This window comes from Castanea sativa, chromosome 6 (genome assembly GCF_040712315.1).
Source record: "Castanea sativa cultivar Marrone di Chiusa Pesio chromosome 6, ASM4071231v1".
Lineage (NCBI taxonomy): Eukaryota > Viridiplantae > Streptophyta > Magnoliopsida > Fagales > Fagaceae > Castanea > Castanea sativa.
The window spans coordinates 14,711,549-14,729,150 of NC_134018.1; the positions used below are offsets into that span (position 1 = coordinate 14,711,549).

Genomic DNA, 17,602 nt, shown 5'->3' on the forward strand with positions numbered 1-17,602 from the left:
GGTCCCTTCACTTTCGATCCAAAGCTCACAGTCATGATCGTCATGTGTGAGGTGGCCACACCAATAACAAAGATTGGGTAATCTTTCATACTTCGGCTCCGATTGACTGATAACCTCTCCCATGACTCCACATATTTTTTCGATTGCTACAATGGTCATATACTTAATTGGGAGTCCATGGACTTGCACCTAGAAGGAGGTCCTTTCCAAGGACGGACCTACAGTAGGGCAGGAGGGGGCCATTGCCCCCCTCCCCCCTAATTAAAAAAAAAAAAAAAAATAAAAAAAAAACGACAAACTAAAAACTACAAATTAAAAAAATAAATATGGACTGAACCTAAATTACAATTCCCAAATTTTTACCCTAACCTCACTTTTCCTCCACTCAACCTCGTCAACATCTCCATCACTGTTGCTACTGCTGCTGTGCCTATTCTTTTCCTCTGATTAGATCTGCTGATCTAGTGTTGGCGTGTTGTTACTGCTGCTGCTCGGTTGCTTCTCAAATCCTTAATCATAGTAAGAAATTTCTCTCCTCTCTCAAGTTCTTCTTACAACCCTTCTCTCCTCTATCAAGTTCTTCTTACAACCCTAGTCATTTATAAGGCTTATTTTAAAAGTCATCATACACAGAAACAAAGACTTAGGACTTATACATTCAGTGAGAAGCTACTGCATTTGTGCGCCTTAGGATTTTGTTACCAAGTGCTTCCTGATCTTCATTGTTTATGAAGTGAAGAATTTTGCAACCAACAATAATCAATCAACAGTCAGGGCTAGATGATGAAACCCTAGGGGGCAAGGAAGAGTGTTAGGGTCATATTGTTTCTATGTAATTGGCTAATCCTTTGACAAAATTGGATAAATCTAAGTTGGGTTTAATGTATCAAGGAGTATGTTGTTCAAACATATCAAGTGGTATCATTAAAGACATGAAGGTTGATCCAAGAAACAAGTGAAGAAAAGTTGTTTCATTAAACCTCGACACTAGCTCGACAGGTGCTACTATCAAAGATTAATGGAGAAGCTCGACACAAGCTCGACATAAGCTCGATCTATCGATATCTACGATTTCAATAATCTTAGATATAAAATTCGGCCCATGATGACTTGAATGATTAGTTTCTCTTCCTACAACCCTAGTCATATATAAGACTTATTTTAAAAGTCATCATACACGAAAATAGAGACCTATAACTTATACACTCTGTGAGAAGCTACTGTGTTTGTGCGCCTTAGGGTTTTGTAACCAAGTACTTCCTAATCTTCATCATTTATGAAGTAAATAATTTTACAAGCAACAACAATCAATCAACAGTCAGCGCTAGATGATGAAACCCAGGGGGCAAGGGAGAATGTTAGGTTCTATGTAATTGGCTAATTATTTGACAAAATTCACTTTTACTTGTAATTGGGTAGATCTAAGTTGGGTTTAATGTATCAAGTAGTATATTGTTCAAACATATCAAGTGGTATCATTAAAGACATGAAGGTTGATCCAAGAAACAAGTGAAGAAAAGTTGTTTCATTAAACCTTAAAACTAGCTCGACAAATGCTGCTATAAAAAATTAATGGGAAGCTTGACACAAGCTTGATCTATCAATATCAACAATTTTAGTAATCTCAGATCTAAAATTCGGCCCATGATGACTTGAATGATTATGGTTTCTCTTCTTACAGCCCTACTCATATATAAGACTTATTTTAAAAGTTATCATACACGGAAACAGAGACCTAAAACTTATACACTCTATGGAAAGCTACTGTGTTTGTGCACCTTAGGGTTTTGTAACTAAGTGCTTCCTAATGTTCATCATTTATGAAGTGAAGAATTTTGTAATCAACAATAGTCAATCAATAGTCGAGGCTAGATGATGAAACCATAAGGGGCAAGGGAGAGAGTTAAGGTCATATTTTCTGTGTAATTGGCTAATCCTTTGACAAAATGCACTTTTACTTGTAATTTGGTAGATCTAAATTGGGTTTAATATATCATGTAGTATGTTGTTCAAACATTTCAAGTGGTATCATTAAAGACAAGGTTAATCCAAGAAACAAGTGCAGAAAAGTTGTTTCATTAAACTTCAACATTAGCTCGATAGATGCTGCTATCGAATGGAGAAGCTCAACACAAGCTCGATCTATTGATATCTACGATTTTAGTAATCTTAGATCTAAAATTTGGCCCATGATGACTTGAATGATTAGGGTTTCTCTTTTTACAACCGTAGTCATATATAAGACTTATTTTAAAGTCATCATACACAGAAACAGAGACCTAGAACTTATACACTCTATGAAAAGCAACTGCATTTATGCGCCTTAGTGTTTTGTAACCAAGTGCTTCCTGATCTTTATCGTTTATGAAGTAAAGAATTATGCAGCTAACAACAATCAATCAAGTTGCTAGAGTTAGTCATGTACTGGGATCCATGCAAAGGAGCTAGTCACAGTTTGGAGATTTGTGCAACAAAGGAAAGAAGTCTACTACAAGATCAAGTTCAATGGTGAGATTCCTCATACCTGTAACTGCTTGATTATTTCTAGTGAATTCTCACGAGTAGTGACCTGAAATTTACCCAGTGGAGTTTTTGTCTTGCGAGAGGTTTTCCCTATTTGTAAACAAATCACCGTACCAATTTATTTTTCATTGCATATTAGTTATTTGGTGATTTGTCGATACCTCCATGATTTGCATGTAATTTGACATAATTAATCAACTTGGGTAATTGAATTAATTAACCGGGATCAATCTATTTTAACTCAACTAAGAGCTTTATGAGATAGTTATGTGTTTCATTGTAGATTTATCACTAACTCACTGATTCACTTGTTTTTGTGGCTATCAATATATTGCACATATATTATTAGGACATATGTGGAACATGTTAAGAACATATGTAATATAGAATTGGTTAATCCTTTGACAAAACACACTTTACTTATAATTGTGTATGTATAGGATGTGTTTAATACTTCAAGGAACAAGAGTTCAAGTCCAAGTATTGAAGCCATGCAAATCTGTCCAAAAATCAAGTGAAGAAGTGTTGTTCATTAAAGCTCGATAGAGCTCTCGACAGAAGTATCTATCGAGATTTAATATGTTATTCTCGACAGCTATCGACAGAAGCTGTATCTATCGAGAATTACGAAATTCATATTTTCATATCTGTTTTTTACGCATATCCAAATTATTTGTGTAGGGTTTCTTTTCTCACAACCTTAGACATATATAAGGATTATTTTAAAGGCCGTCAAAGGTGATGCAACTTGATGCAAAGTGACTATTCACTCATATTGTGATCGAAGACAATTTACCCTAGTTCATCTTTCTATTGAAAACGCTACTGCATTTTTACGCCAAGGGTTTTGTAACCAAGAAGCTTCTGGATCTTCATCATGGGGATGAATTGAAGAACTTTGCAGCCAACATTTTTCTCAAGTTGGTGTGTTAGTCACTTATTGGGATCCGTACATCGATTGGTTAGTCACGTACCTAGAGTCGTGCATTGAAAGGAGAAATTGTCACTACATTACAAGTCCAATTATGTATTGGGATAAGGGTTCAACTGTAGGTTGGCATATGGTACTGGGATTCATTTACTTGTAACCGCTTGTTTTGATAATAGTGGATTCTCGAGAGTGGTGACCTTAAATTCACCCGGTGGAGTTTTGCCTGGGTAGTTTTCCTCATTCGTAAACAAATCACCTATATCAAATTTATTTTCTGCTGCATCTAACTTAGTTGGTGATTTGTTTTTGTTACTACACGTATTGCATGTTAATTTGACTTAATTAATTTACTTGGCTAATTAATTGGTTAATTTACCTAAGGGGTTAATACATTCTTGGCCTATCATATATATTGTGTAGTGTGAAACCCTAAGGCCAGGGTTTTTATTCCTAATATGTTCCTTATATAGGTGCCAATTTGGGCCTTCCCATTAGCCAAAATGCCAACATTTTCCCACTTGCCTATAATAAAAAGTCCACACAATGCATAAATATCTTTCTTCCGCTTCCATCCATTTATCCCACACATACATAGGAAATAGCTCATGCTACCAACAAGACAATCTTGCAAGACAAGGCCTCTGAGTTTGTGGGGCTCTGAGTATGTTAAAACTTATGACGGAATAGAGGTCACTCAATCTGATAGGTTTAGGGTATCAGTCATGCCCCATGGACCCAAATCATGCATGACCTTAAATTAAGTACAAGGCTATAGAGATAAGCATTGGGAGCCATGCATATTAGACATTCAGTCCAGAGAGCACAAGGCTAGTATCGCTCAGAGCACAAGTGTACAACTACATTCGTTTTCCCCTTATTTTCTCACATGTCATTCACGTGATGTAATTAGTTTTGTAGACATCTCAAGATGTGTGGCTGGAACATCAAGAGAGACCCACACAAAGGATTGCACTTTGAATCTTTCAAATATAGAAGGCAATTTCATTTCTTGCTCAAGATCAGTACATTCAACATAAAAAATTGACCATTCACAATTTTTCAAACTATGTTTATTGAACTCTCACAATTTTTCAATTTTGTACACAACTTTTCAGTTTTTCAAACTTTTTTTTTTCGTTAACAAAAAAATGGGTAAAAGGGGGCGACCTGAGTTGGCGTCTTCCACCTGGGCATGACCATAGTAGCACTCTACCCATTGGGTCCAGGCCTGCGGGAGCAAAGATCTGGAAGAGCAATAGTTGTGCACCTAGTCCCATCGAGGGAGTTATTGAGCATGAGCCAAGAGTATGAAGTTATTTTCCAAGCGCTTCCCTTTGAGGATTTGAACCTAGGACCTCCACCTTCCAAACCCTTAGGAGTGAGCCCATGACCACTAGACCAACCACCCCTGATAGTCAATTTTTCAAACTATGTACATTGAACATTTGCAATTTTTAATTTTGTACGTTGAACATTCGCAATTTTTCAAAAAATATGCACTATTTTGTATATTTAACATACATAATTTTTAAAAAATTATATTTAATTTAGTACATTCAAGGTTCTCATTTTTCATAGAGCGTATACAATTTTGTATACTTAACGTTCTCAATTTTTTGAAAAATGTACTCAATTATGTACATCCAATATACACATTTTTCAAAGAATGTACATAGTTTTGTACATTCAACAAAAAAAATTTCAAAGTATGTTCAAAATTGTGTACATTCAAAGCACATAATTTTTCAAAGATTGTACAGAAATTTGTACATTCAATGTTCTCAAATTTTCAAACTATAAACACAATTCTGTATATTTAACATACACAATTTTCAAAGAATGCACACAATTATTTTGATATGAGGTACACAACTTCTCAATGACTGTACCCAATTATGTAGAATTGAAATTCACATTTTTCAAAGAATGAACAAAATTTTTCAAATTCAATGTTCAAATTTTTTAGAAGAAAGTACATAATTTTGTACATTTAGTGTACATTTTTTTCAGCGATTCAAAAAAAATTTGAACATTCAATGTACACAATTTTTTGAAGAATGCATACATTTTTGTATATTCCACCTACACATTTTTCTAAAAATGAACGCAATTATGTATATTAAAGGTAAAAAGCTTTTTTCAAAGAGTGTACACAATTCTTTATTTTCAACATACCCAATTTTCAAATAATATAAACAATTATGTTGATTTAACATATTCTTCAAAGAATGTATGCAATTCTATACATTCAAGATACACAATTTCCCTAAAAATGTACACATTTGCATACCTTTTTTTTGAGATAATTAATAGAAATTTTATTGACGTAAAACTATTGTATTACAAGCTTGGCCATGAGCATCTTGGGCAGTGCAGGAAGGCCACAAAATAATTATAGTAAGACCAATACATGTCGAAACCAGAAAAAGAAATAACAACAGCCTTCAGATAGCAGAGCAAAGAACAGAAACTCGAAACCAGCACCTATAATTTTGCTGCATTCAGTCTCTGATACTCCACTAAAAAACCAGTAGCCTCCCTAAGAATATTTTCCACGTGCCATTGGATTTTCTCAAAGTAGGATTTATTTCTCACGTTCCAAATCGCCCAAGACTCGGTCATTGATGTACATTGATAATAGCTTAATTTTACATATTTATATCATTGTTAGAAAGCATTATCATACTTATTTTGAGGTAATTCATGCATTTTATAGTTGGTTTTGGAATAATGGTGAATAATCAATTTTGTGCTTAATTAAATCTTATTGTGTGAATTTATCTTTTGTAGGAGAATGGAATTAAATAAGTGGATTTGTGCAAAGAAGAAAGCTAAAGGACTTTACTTTTACAAGGGCTATGATGAAGTTAAAGAAGACCAACCCAATTAAATTTAAGTCCAATTGGAGTAGGGAATCAAAGGAAATTTGCATCAAATCCAAGTTCAATTCGGATTAGGATTCCAGACTGCACATCAGTTAGTATTTTTGGCATAACTTTCAGCTCAGATGTTCAATCAAGATGATTCAAGTTGGGATGGAAAGTTAACTTAAAGGGCTACAAATTTGTTGTTTACCAAAAGTCCTAATTCTGGCGTTAAATGGGAAACAATTGTCGGTTAAGTGAAGCCTAAAAATCTGGAATTTTCTCCAAATGGGAATTCAACTTGTAATAGGATTCCTTGACCTATTTAAAGGCTCTTTAGGGCAAAATTCAAAGGAGGCCAGTGCTAGGACTAAGGGCTGAACATAGAGAGTGCGGCTACTTCTTTGGTTTTCTTCCATGACAGTTAGTTTTATTTTATTTGTCTAGTTTAATGTTTAGTATTTTATTCTTATGTTTTATTTTAATTATTATGAGTAGCTAAATTTATAATTAGGGTTGAGGATGAAACCTTGTTAAGGATTATCAATAATATTTATGTGATTTGATTTTTTCCACAATAGTTGTTCTTTAATGATTTAAATTGTTCTTGCTTCATATCAATTGACTGAGATGAGATTCTAGATATGAGTTCAATCATGTTTTTCTTATGATTTAGGATTTGTCTTAATTAATTGAATGCTTGGTTTATTAATTTTTGATTATAAAATTGGATATCGCTTGTGATTTATCTATCAATGGATACAATTTATGATTTGATTTTTAGAATTGGATATATCTTGTGATTTGTTTGGCTATAGATACAATTGATGATTTGATTTTATACTTAAGAAGCGAAGAAGAACATGCTTTTGATTTTTAAAATAAGGATTTTAATGAGAATATTTTCCATGATAGCAAGATTGATTTCTAGATTATCATGTAGTGAATTGGGAAAAATTAATGATCATAAATATATGCTGATATGATTTACAAGACAGATTCCAAAACCTTAATTCCTTTCCCTTGATTGTTTGCATCTTTTTATTGCTTTATATCTTTTGCTTAGTTTAACTATTTGCTTAGTTTATTTAATTTCAAAACAACCAATTTTTATTAAACTAGATTAGGATTAATTTTGTTAATATTTGATTAATTTTCCTACGTTCATTCAAGTCCCTGTGGGTTCGACCTCGTTCTTGTCAAACTATACTTCGGTACGGTTCGTACACTTGCGAGTATTTTAAAATTTCACAAGTAGTTTTTGGCGCCGTTGCCGGGGACTTGGTTAGGAAAATAAATTAAGTCTTAATTGAATTTTTTCTTCTACTAGTTGTAGTTAAATTTTATTTTATTTAAAATAAAATATTTATTTCTTTGTGCATGGTGTATGAGAACTTGGATACGTGATAAAGATAATCGTCTTGTTAGTTTTGATTATTCATCCACAATGGGAGAAACAGGAGATGATTCAAAAACTCTTAGGGAGTTGTTCTCACCCATAACCACCAACCCTCCATCTTGCATAGTATTGCCTGCAACCACTGCTGCACATTTTGAGTTAAAGCCACAGATAATCCATCTTCTGCCTACTTTTCATGGATTGGATAGAGAAGATCCTTATATGCATGTGAAGGATTTTCTTGAGATTTGTGCTACTTGTAAGTTCCGCACTCTCACCGATGACTCTGTTCGCTTGCGTTTATTCCCTTTTTCCTTGAAGGATAAGGCAAAAGCATGGCTTAATTCTTTGTCACCTGGATCTATCACTTCATGGGAACTATTGGTCACAAAATTCCTTTCTAAATTTTTCCCAATGGCCAAGACCAATGCTTTGAGGAGAGAAATTGCAGATTTTTATCAAGATGAACAAGAGAAATTTTATGAGAGTTGGGAGAGATTTAAGGACTTGATCTTAAAGTGTCCCCATCATGGTTTTGAAACATGGAGACTAGTACAATATTTTTATAATGATTTGACTCAAGCAAATCGTAGCATGATTGAGTCCATGAATGGTGGTGGATTTTTGAGTCTTGTAGATGATGAGGCATACAAATTTCTTGAGAATTTTTCTGAAAGTTCACAACAATGGGATTTTTCCAACTGTAAAGAGAGATCTGCCCTTGGAATTAAGAAAGGAGGATTGTATGAAGTTAGTGAAGATTTAGACATAAAAGCTAGGTTGGACAATCTCACTCGTAAGGTTGAGGCTTTAGCTTTAGGTAGAGGGATGAATTCTGTCAATCAAGTTCAAAGTGAAACATGCTCTATTTGTGCAAGTCCTATGCATACAACACAAATGTGTCCCTCTGCAGTTGGGTACCCTGATTTTTATACTGAGCAAGCAAATTCACTGAATAATTATGGAAAACCATTTGCTAGTCCATTTTCGGAGACATACAATCCAAATTGGAGGAACCATCCTAATTTCTCATGGAGGCAAAATCAGCCTCCCACAAATGTAGGTGGACAACAAGTGCATCAACAAAGTCAATTTCGTCCACCTACTCAAGCATTATCTCCCATTCCTCAATCAACACCTCAGTTTGTAGCACCACCAAGACAACAATCATCTTTGGAGGAGTCTCTCAAAACTTTCATGAAATCAACTAGTCAAGCCATTGAAGAGATGAAAAGTTCCACCCATTTGAATACTCAAGCTATTTCAAAGTTGGAAAATCAAGTTGGCCAGTTAGCAACCCAAGTTGGAGAGAGGGAAAAAGGAAAGTTTCCTAGTCAACTTATACCTAAACCAAAAGGGCAGTATGCCATTAATGGTTCTTCTAGTTCTACTCATGGACAAGAACATGTTCAGTCGATTACTACCCTTAGGTCTAGTAAGCAAGTTGATAATCAAGTGAAAATGCCAGAAGTAGAGAATGATGAAAATATTGTGTTAAAGGAAAAAGGAACTTATAGTTCACATGATGATCATGGAGGAAAGAAGGACAACCCACCCTCCATTCCAATTCAGGATCTTAGTTCTCCCCTTGATAAGAGGTTTGTTCCTAAAGCTCCATTTCTTCAAAAGTTAATCAGTCCACAGAAAAGTGCACAATTTGGAGACATTTTAGAGGTTTTTAAGCAAGTGCAAATAAACATTCCATTTCTTGATGCAATTCAGCAAGTTCCTGCTTATGCCAAGTTTCTAAAAGATCTTGTGACAATGAAGAGAAAGCCAAATGTCCCTAAAAAGGCATTTTTGACAGAGCAAGTCAGTTCAATTATTCAGAATAAATATCCAATGAAATGTAAGGACCCAGGATCTCCTACAATTTCATGCAAGATTGGGGATCGTCTCATTGAGCGAGCTTTGCTAGATTTGGGGGCAAGTGTAAACTTAATGCCATATTCAATTTATTTACAGCTAGGTTTGGGGAGTTAAAACCAACAACCATGACACTTCAATTAGCTGATAGACCTGTGAAAATCCCTAGAGGTATTGTTGAGGATGTGCTGATTAAGGTGGATGCATTCTATTTTCCTGTTGATTTTATTGTGTTAGACACTGAGCCTGCTCTAAATGCCAATACACAAATCCATGTCATTTCGGGTCGCCCTTTCTTAGCCACATCCAATGCTTTGATCAATTGTCGAAGTGGTGTGATGAAGATTTCTTTTGGAAATATGACTGTTGAGCTTAATATCTTTGACACAAGTAAGCAAGTACTAGATAATGAGAATATATGGGAGGTTAACATGATTGGGAACCTAGTCCATGATAATCTTATACAATCAAGCTGTGAGGATCCCCTAAAGGATTGCTTAACCCTTTTTTATTGCAATTCGGATATTGAAAAATCAATTGAGCAAGTCAATGCATTGTTGGATTCTGTTCCTCTCTTAAGTACTGATAACTGGCAGCCAAAAGTGGTCCCTTTTCCACTTTCTTCATCCCCACTCCCATCTATTGTAGAACCACCAAAGTTGGATAACTTTTGGGAACACCACTTCATAAGTATACCTCAAGAACACAAGGAACCTAAAGGTCGGAAAATTGCTGATATTAAGAGTATTAGTTCTTCTATGGTTATGCAAAGAATTCACTTGGAAGACACTACAAAAGCTTCCCAACATGTTTTTGATCCAGGTAAGTTACAATCTCATTGGACTAGTCCATTCATAATATGCATTATTTATCTCCATGGTGTTGTTGAGGGTTGGATGGTCCTGTTTATCAGGATTGATCTCTAGTTGTGTTGAATTTTTTTTGCAAAAAAAAAAAAAAAAAATCTTTTGCTTGTTTATTTTCTATTTTTAGATTAATATTTGTGTTTATTTTCTTGTTTAGTTTTATTCTCTTCTGTTCTAGCTGATATTTGACAGAAATTAAAATTTATAACAATCAGCTCGATCAAGGTATGTCTCCTCCTTCTCTTGACCTTACTTGTTTCTACTTGGTTCTCATGTTGCCTATTAATTTTTTTTGCTCTCTTTTCATTCAAGACATATATTTGAGAGTATCATTTTTAACATTGAGGACAATGTTTGGTTTAGGTTTGGGGGGGATGTATATAGATTTCTATTTTTTTGTTTTGTTTTGTTTAGTTGTTTTAAAAAAAAAAAAAATCTTTTACCTAGCTTGAGATCTATGTTTTGAGTTTGTTATACTACTCCTGCTTAAATAATTTTAGTGCTTTCATGCTCAATTCATTGCACATGCACGTAGCCACTCAGACACAACTTGTTGTTGAAGGATAAAAATGATTAGAAAATCTTGATGATAACAATGTGGAGACTGTAACCCTTGTGAGTTTTGAGCCAATCATTATTTTTTTTAGGGCTATTTATTGTTTCTAATCTTTAAGTTCATTTGGAAGTGCATAACATGTTTCCCTTGTTGTAGTCTCATTGTTCTTTCTTTTGGCCAAGAAAAAAAATATAATTTTATGCCACACTTGAATCTTTTGAAGTCATTGATGTTGAATGAACTATACTAGTCTTTGAGAGATGAGATTAGACCATTTTTGTGTACTTTGAGCCATATATGTGTTTTTCTTTTTCTTTCTTGATACATTATCGCTAGTCACCCCGTTGAGCCTTTTAATTAGCCTTTCTTTCTTAAAGCCCTTATCCATAGTGTTTCAAGATAGAATTTGATCAGTTTGTTTCAATATGGTGGTTTGTGTGAGAATTTAAACAAGGAAGAAAAAAAAGAAGTCAAAAGAAAAAAAAATTCAAGAACAAGGAAAAAAAAAAGAAGAGAAAAAGTGTCAAAAAGAAGAAAATAAAAAGGGTTCTCATCAAATTTTGAGAAGTGAGATGTAAGGAAGGAGTACTACTTTGAAAAAGAAGAGTTGAAAAAAAATGTTGAATGGAAATTCCAAAAAGTGTTGACATTCCAACTATCTTGAAAACACTTCTTATATTTATCTTCACCCATTTTTATTTCATTCCCTTTGCTTTTACCCTACATTACGTCATAATAAAGTCCTTATTTGATCTTGAAGATTGTATAGTTCAGATATTGATATGACTGAGAAGAAAAAGGTGTGGTAAAAATATTTTTGGCATCCTTTCATGAGACTACTTGTTCTTTCTTGATTAAGCGTTTTTCATGTGATTTATATGTGAGGTATTTGATTTTGCTTACATTATTCTGCTCACATATGTTTTTGAGAGTGTTACACCCCATTTCAGAGTGATTTCATTTGTTGAGTGATAACACCGGAAAGATTTGAGTTGAAGCATACTTTCAAATGGAGATTCGAGTCAAGTTTATTCTAAAACTAAGAGTATGTTTGGGTTGGCTACCACTTTTCACTCACATTGAGTTTTGATGGCATGAGAAATTTCTTTAGCATTTGTAGTATTTTTGAACTTGAACTAATCCTCTTTGCAAAAGGCAATTGAAAAAAAAAATGTTTGATTTTCTTTGTTCTGTTTATTTTAGTATTCATTCTCAGAATTTTGTGGGTATATTCCCTGCAAACCCTCACGAGACTACAACTCGTCCACTAGTGTAAGCTAGGGGTTTAAAGGCTTGTTGCATACGCTAAATGCAATCGAAATTTCCAGCGAAAGTGGATTAGTTAGTATTTTCTTTTTCTTTGTTTTTTATTTCTTTGTTTTGTTTTACTCTTTATCTGTTTTGCTCGAGGACTAGCAAAATGTAGGTTTGGGGGTATTTGATGTGCATTGATAATAGCCTAATTTTACATATTTATATCATTGTTAGAAAGCATTATCATACTTATTTTGAGGTAATTCATGCATTTTATAGTTGGTTTTGGAATAATGGTGAATAATCAATTTTGTGCTTAATTAAATCTTATTGTGTGAATTTATCTTTTGTAGGAAAATGGAATTAAATAAGTGGATTTGTGCAAAGAAGAAAGCTAAAGGACTTTACTTTTACAAGGGCTATGATGAAGTTAAAGAAGACCAACCCAATTAAATTTAAGTCCAATTGGAGTAGGGAATCAAAGGAAATTTGCATCAAATCCAAGTTCAATTCGGATTAGGATTCCAGACTGCACATCAGTTAGTATTTTTGGCATAACTTTCGGCTCAGATGTCTAATCAAGATGTTTCAAGTTGGGCTGAAAAATTAACTTAAAGGGCTACAACTTTGTTGTTTACCAAAAGTCCTAATTCTGGCGTTAAATGGGCCAAAATTGTCGGTTAATTGAAGCCTAAAAATCTGAAATTTTCTCCAAACGGGAATTCAACTTGTAATAACATTCCTTGACCTATTTAAAGGCTCTTTAGGACAAAATTCAAAGGAGGCCAGTGCTAGGACTAAGGGCTGAACATAGAGAGTGCGGCTACTTCTTTGGTTTTCTTCCATGACAGTTAGTTTTATTTTATTTGTCCAATTTAATGTTTAGTATTTTATTTTTGTATTTTCTTTCAATTACTATGAGTAGCTAAATTTATAATTAGGGTTGAGGATGAAACCTTGTTAAGGATTATCAATAATATTTATGTGATTTGATTTTTTCCACAATAGTTGTTCTTTAATGATTTAAATTGTTCTTGCTTAATATCAATTGACTGAGATGAGATTCTAGATATGAGTTCAATCATGTTTTTCTTATGATTTAGGATTTGTCTTAATTAATTGAATGGTTGGTTAATTAATTCTTGATTATAAAATTGAATATCACTTGTGATTTGTCTGTCAATGGATACAATTTATGATTTGATTTTTAGAATTGGATATGTCTTGTGATTTGTTTGGCTATAGATACAATTGATGATTTGATTTTATACTTAAGAAGCGAAGAAGAACATGCTTTTGATTTTTAAAATAAGGATTTTAATGAGAATATTTTCCATGATAGCAAGATTGATTTCTAGATTATCATGTAGTGAGTTGGGAAAAATTAATGATCATAAATATATGCTGATATGATTTACAAGGCGGATTCCAAAACCTTAAATCCTTTCCCTTGATTGTTTGCATCTTTTTATTGCTTTATATCTTTTGCTTAGTTTAACTATTTGCTTAGTTTATTTAATTTCAAAACAACCAATTTTTATTAAACTAGATTAGGATTAATTTTGTTAAGATTTGATTAATTTTCCTACGTTCATTCAAGTCTCTGTGGGTTCGACCTCGTTCTTGTCAAACTATACTTCGGTACAGTTCGTACACTTGCGAGTATTTTAAAATTTCACAACAGTCATCTACTGCTCTAGTTCCTGTTGAGTAATTCTGTCAATCAACAACCTCACTACAAAAAACGTGGGCTGTAGCCGCGTTTTTTAGCCGCGTTTAAAAAAAAACGCGGCTATACTTGACCTATAGCCGCGTTTCAAAGAAACGCGGCTATAGACCAAACCTATAGCTGCGTTTCTACGAAACGCGGCAATAGACCTAACCTCTAGCCGCGTTTTTTATAAAACGCAGCTTTAGACATAACCTATAGCCCTGTTTTAAAAAACGGAGCTCTAGGTAAGGTCTATAGCCGTGTTTGTATGTGTGTAGCTACGTTTTTTTAAGGGCCTATAGCCGCGTTTCTGAAAACGCGGCCATAGGTCCAGCCAAATTTTTCTTTTAAGCTTGATAGCATGTACAACCCAATAAATTTTTTTTATAAAGTTGGGGCTATAGCCGCGTTTTTAGAAACACGGCTATAGGTAACAGGCCAAATACACATTCAGCATGCGCTTTGAGCGGACTAAAATATATTTTTTTTAATGGAGGACCTATAGCCGCGTTTTCTAAAACGCGGCTATAGGTAACACAAAAAACAAAAAAGAGTACGCTAAGATATGTAGAAGAATAAAATATTATATTTCTAACACAGTAGGACCTATAGCCGAGTTTTTAAAAATGCGGCTATAGGTCTACTTTTTAAAAAATTAAAAAGTAATGACCTGACCCCCCACCTACCCCATTTACTCCCTATCACTCAATTCAAAATATCTCATCTTTTCTCTCTATGCCCGTGTTCTTCTTTTCTTTTCTTTTCTTTTTCTCTCAACACATCCATTCTTTTCTTTTTCTCTCAACACAACACAATGGATTCTTTTCATTTTTCCGGCAAAGATGACCGGAAATATTCATTGGAGAAGCTAAGGTTCACTTATCTCTACTATTTAAGGTAAAAAATTTCTAATCTTCTTATGGGTATTATACTTTTTCTAGAGCTTATTTTTATCTAAACTTTATGAGCATTGTGAGTAATATTTATGTGTTTATATGTATAGGTTTTACATTGGTGGAATTATTTGATTTTGAATTTTTTGGATATGTGCTTGAATTTGTGCTATAGTGCTTATGTTTAAATGGGTTTGTGTTCTTGAGGTTGTTCTTTTTCTATTTTTGGGCTTATGCTTTTGTGTTCCTTGAATGGATTTAGTGTTAGCTTTGGGTTGATTTTGTTGAATGAGAGGAGATTCATGGGTTTGTGTTATTATATTTTGGAGCATATTATGTTTGTATTATGAGGATATTGTGTTTGATTTTGAATTTTTTGGGTGTGTTTGTATTGTGGGTATGTTGTGTTTGATTTTGAATTTTTTGGGTTTGTGTTTGGTTTTGGATTTTCTGGGTTTGTGATTAATTTTGAATTTTTTTTGTTTGAATTTTGAATTTTCTAAGGAAAAAAAAAACCCAGAATTTTTTTTTTTTTGTTTTTAATAAAACCTATAGCCGCGATTACAAACGCAGCTTAAAGTGGGTCTGTAGCCGCGTTTTTAAAAAACGCGGCTATAGACCCAATGCCTATAGCTGTGGTTAAAAAAACGCGGCTTTAGGCTTGACCTTTAGCTGCGGTTATAAAAACGTGGCTATAGACCCACAGGGGCTGTTGCTGCACCGCTTAGGCCTCGGTTATAAACGCGGCTCTAGAAAACGCAGCTATAGCCTATAGCCGTGTTTTTGGGGTCTATAGCCGCGTTTTTGAAACGCGGCCATAGACCCCGTTTTTTGTAGTGCCTGAAAAGAGAGTAAAATTCTTGAGCTGCATTTGGGCATTTCGGGATTTTTCCACTGCTAAATGCCCAAACATTTCTGGCTAACAGGCACTCCCACAGTACATGTTCAACAGTTTCTATACACTGGCAACACAGCCCACACCTTGGCTCCACCTGTAATTTACGCCTATGCAAATTTCCTCGAGTAGGCAGAATATTGGAACATGCTTGACAAAGAAATGTATGTACCTTAGGAGAAACATTTAGTTTCCAGATTTTTTCCATATTGGCGGATGCAACCTAGCCCTTGAGTGCTCACTTTGGGCTTGGTCCTTTATTCTCAATGCTACCTGGTACATTGATTTCACCATGAAAATTTTGCTATCATTCTCCTTCCAAATCAGGTTTTCTCGTGCTATGTTGTTCTACAATGGAATAGAGAGGATTTCCATTCAGGTTCTATAGGCAAAGAGATCAAACAGGGTTGGCCGAGTCTCCCCAAGGAAAACTGGTAATGGGATAGCCATTTATGCATTGGAACTTCAATTTTTCTGCCTTCACACACTCTCCAACACGCTTCCTCCCTGATAATCTACTTTGCTACCAACAAACTACACCATACATAAGAGGGATTGTTTCCAAGAACTACATCCATGAATGAGCAATTAGGAAAATATCTTACTTTTTACACCCTATAAAACAAAGAGTGAGTATAATGGATCAGGCGCCACGCTAGTTTAGCTAGTAAAGCTAAATTAAAAGCTTGAATATCCCTAAAACCCATGCCACCATTTTTTTTAGGAGTACATAACTTCTTCCAATTGATCCAATGGATTTTCTTTTCATCCTTTGTCTGACCCCACTAATATTTTTCCAAGGTAGAGTTTCTTGTATCACATAAGGACTTAGGGATTTTAAAATTTCCCATAGTGTAGGAAAGTATTGTTTGAGCTACTATTTTGATTAAAATTTCCCTACCTGCCTTTGAGATGAATTTTTCTTTCCACCCCATAACTCTCTTTGAAATTTTCTCCTAAAGAACCCTAAAAGTATTCACCTTCGACTTACCACCCACCATCGGAAGGCCCAAATACTTCTCACAATCGTCCATAATTCTTGCCCCCCATCATTCTCTAAATATCAATTTTAACATTGGGCCTTCTAATATGCCAAAAAAAATCAAAGTATTATGCCTATTAATTGCTTGGCCCGATGCTTCCTCATAACATCGTAGTAACCGAAGGATGTGTTGGCATTCCTCCACAATAGCCTGACAAAAAATGAAGCTATCATCTGCAAATAGAAGTTAAGATACGCATACCCCATTGTTGCAGGATAAAATACCATGGAGGCTTTGGGATGCAACAGCCTGTCTAATCAAAGAGGAGAGGCCTTTTGAACAAAATAGGAAAAAGTAAAGGGATAATGAGTCTCCTTGATTTATTCCTTGAGATGGATTGATGTATCATTTAGGCTCTCCATTTATAAGCACCGAATATGAAGCAGTACAAACTTTTTCCGTAGCTAACTGAACCCATTGAACATCAAAACCTAATTTGATCATAATATGCTTGAGAAAGCCTCATTTCACTCGATCATACGCCTTGATAATATCCAGTTTAATGGCCATCTACCCCTTCCTCCTTGTTCTTTAATTTCTCATCCTGTACAAAACTTCAAATGCTACTGTAGTATTATTAGTAATTAAGCGGTTAGGAACAAAAGCACTTTGTGAATCTGAAATAACACTAGGCAAGATCAATTTTAGCCTGTTTGCTAACACTTTTGAAACCAATCTGGAGATAGCATTTGTAAGGCTAATCGATATGTAGTCAACAACTTTTTTAGGCTCATTTACCTTGGGTATGAATACAATGTGGGTGTAATTCATTTTTCACAAAAAATGACCCGAGTTCAAAAC

General features: G+C 34.4%; 1 protein-coding gene and 1 non-coding gene across 2 annotated transcripts; one reads left to right on the top strand and one right to left on the bottom strand.

Annotated features, from left to right (window-relative positions):
* Positions 1-7,765: 7,765 nt before the first annotated feature.
* On the top strand, positions 7,766-9,700 carry LOC142639505 (uncharacterized). Its single transcript, XM_075813668.1, has one exon. The coding sequence runs from the start codon at positions 7,766-7,768 to the stop codon at positions 9,698-9,700; it is 1,935 nt and encodes a 644-aa protein (XP_075669783.1).
* LOC142641871 (small nucleolar RNA R71) lies at positions 8,145-8,253 on the bottom strand. Its single transcript, XR_012845544.1, has one exon. It is a non-coding gene; the product is annotated as a small nucleolar RNA R71 (small nucleolar RNA).
* Positions 9,701-17,602: the final 7,902 nt, after the last annotated feature.

What these genes read in the sequence shown, in the direction of transcription:
- LOC142639505 (XM_075813668.1), top strand. Translation starts at nt 7,766, where the DNA reads ATGGGAGAAACAGGAGATGATTCAAAAACTCTTAGGGAGTTGTTCTCA.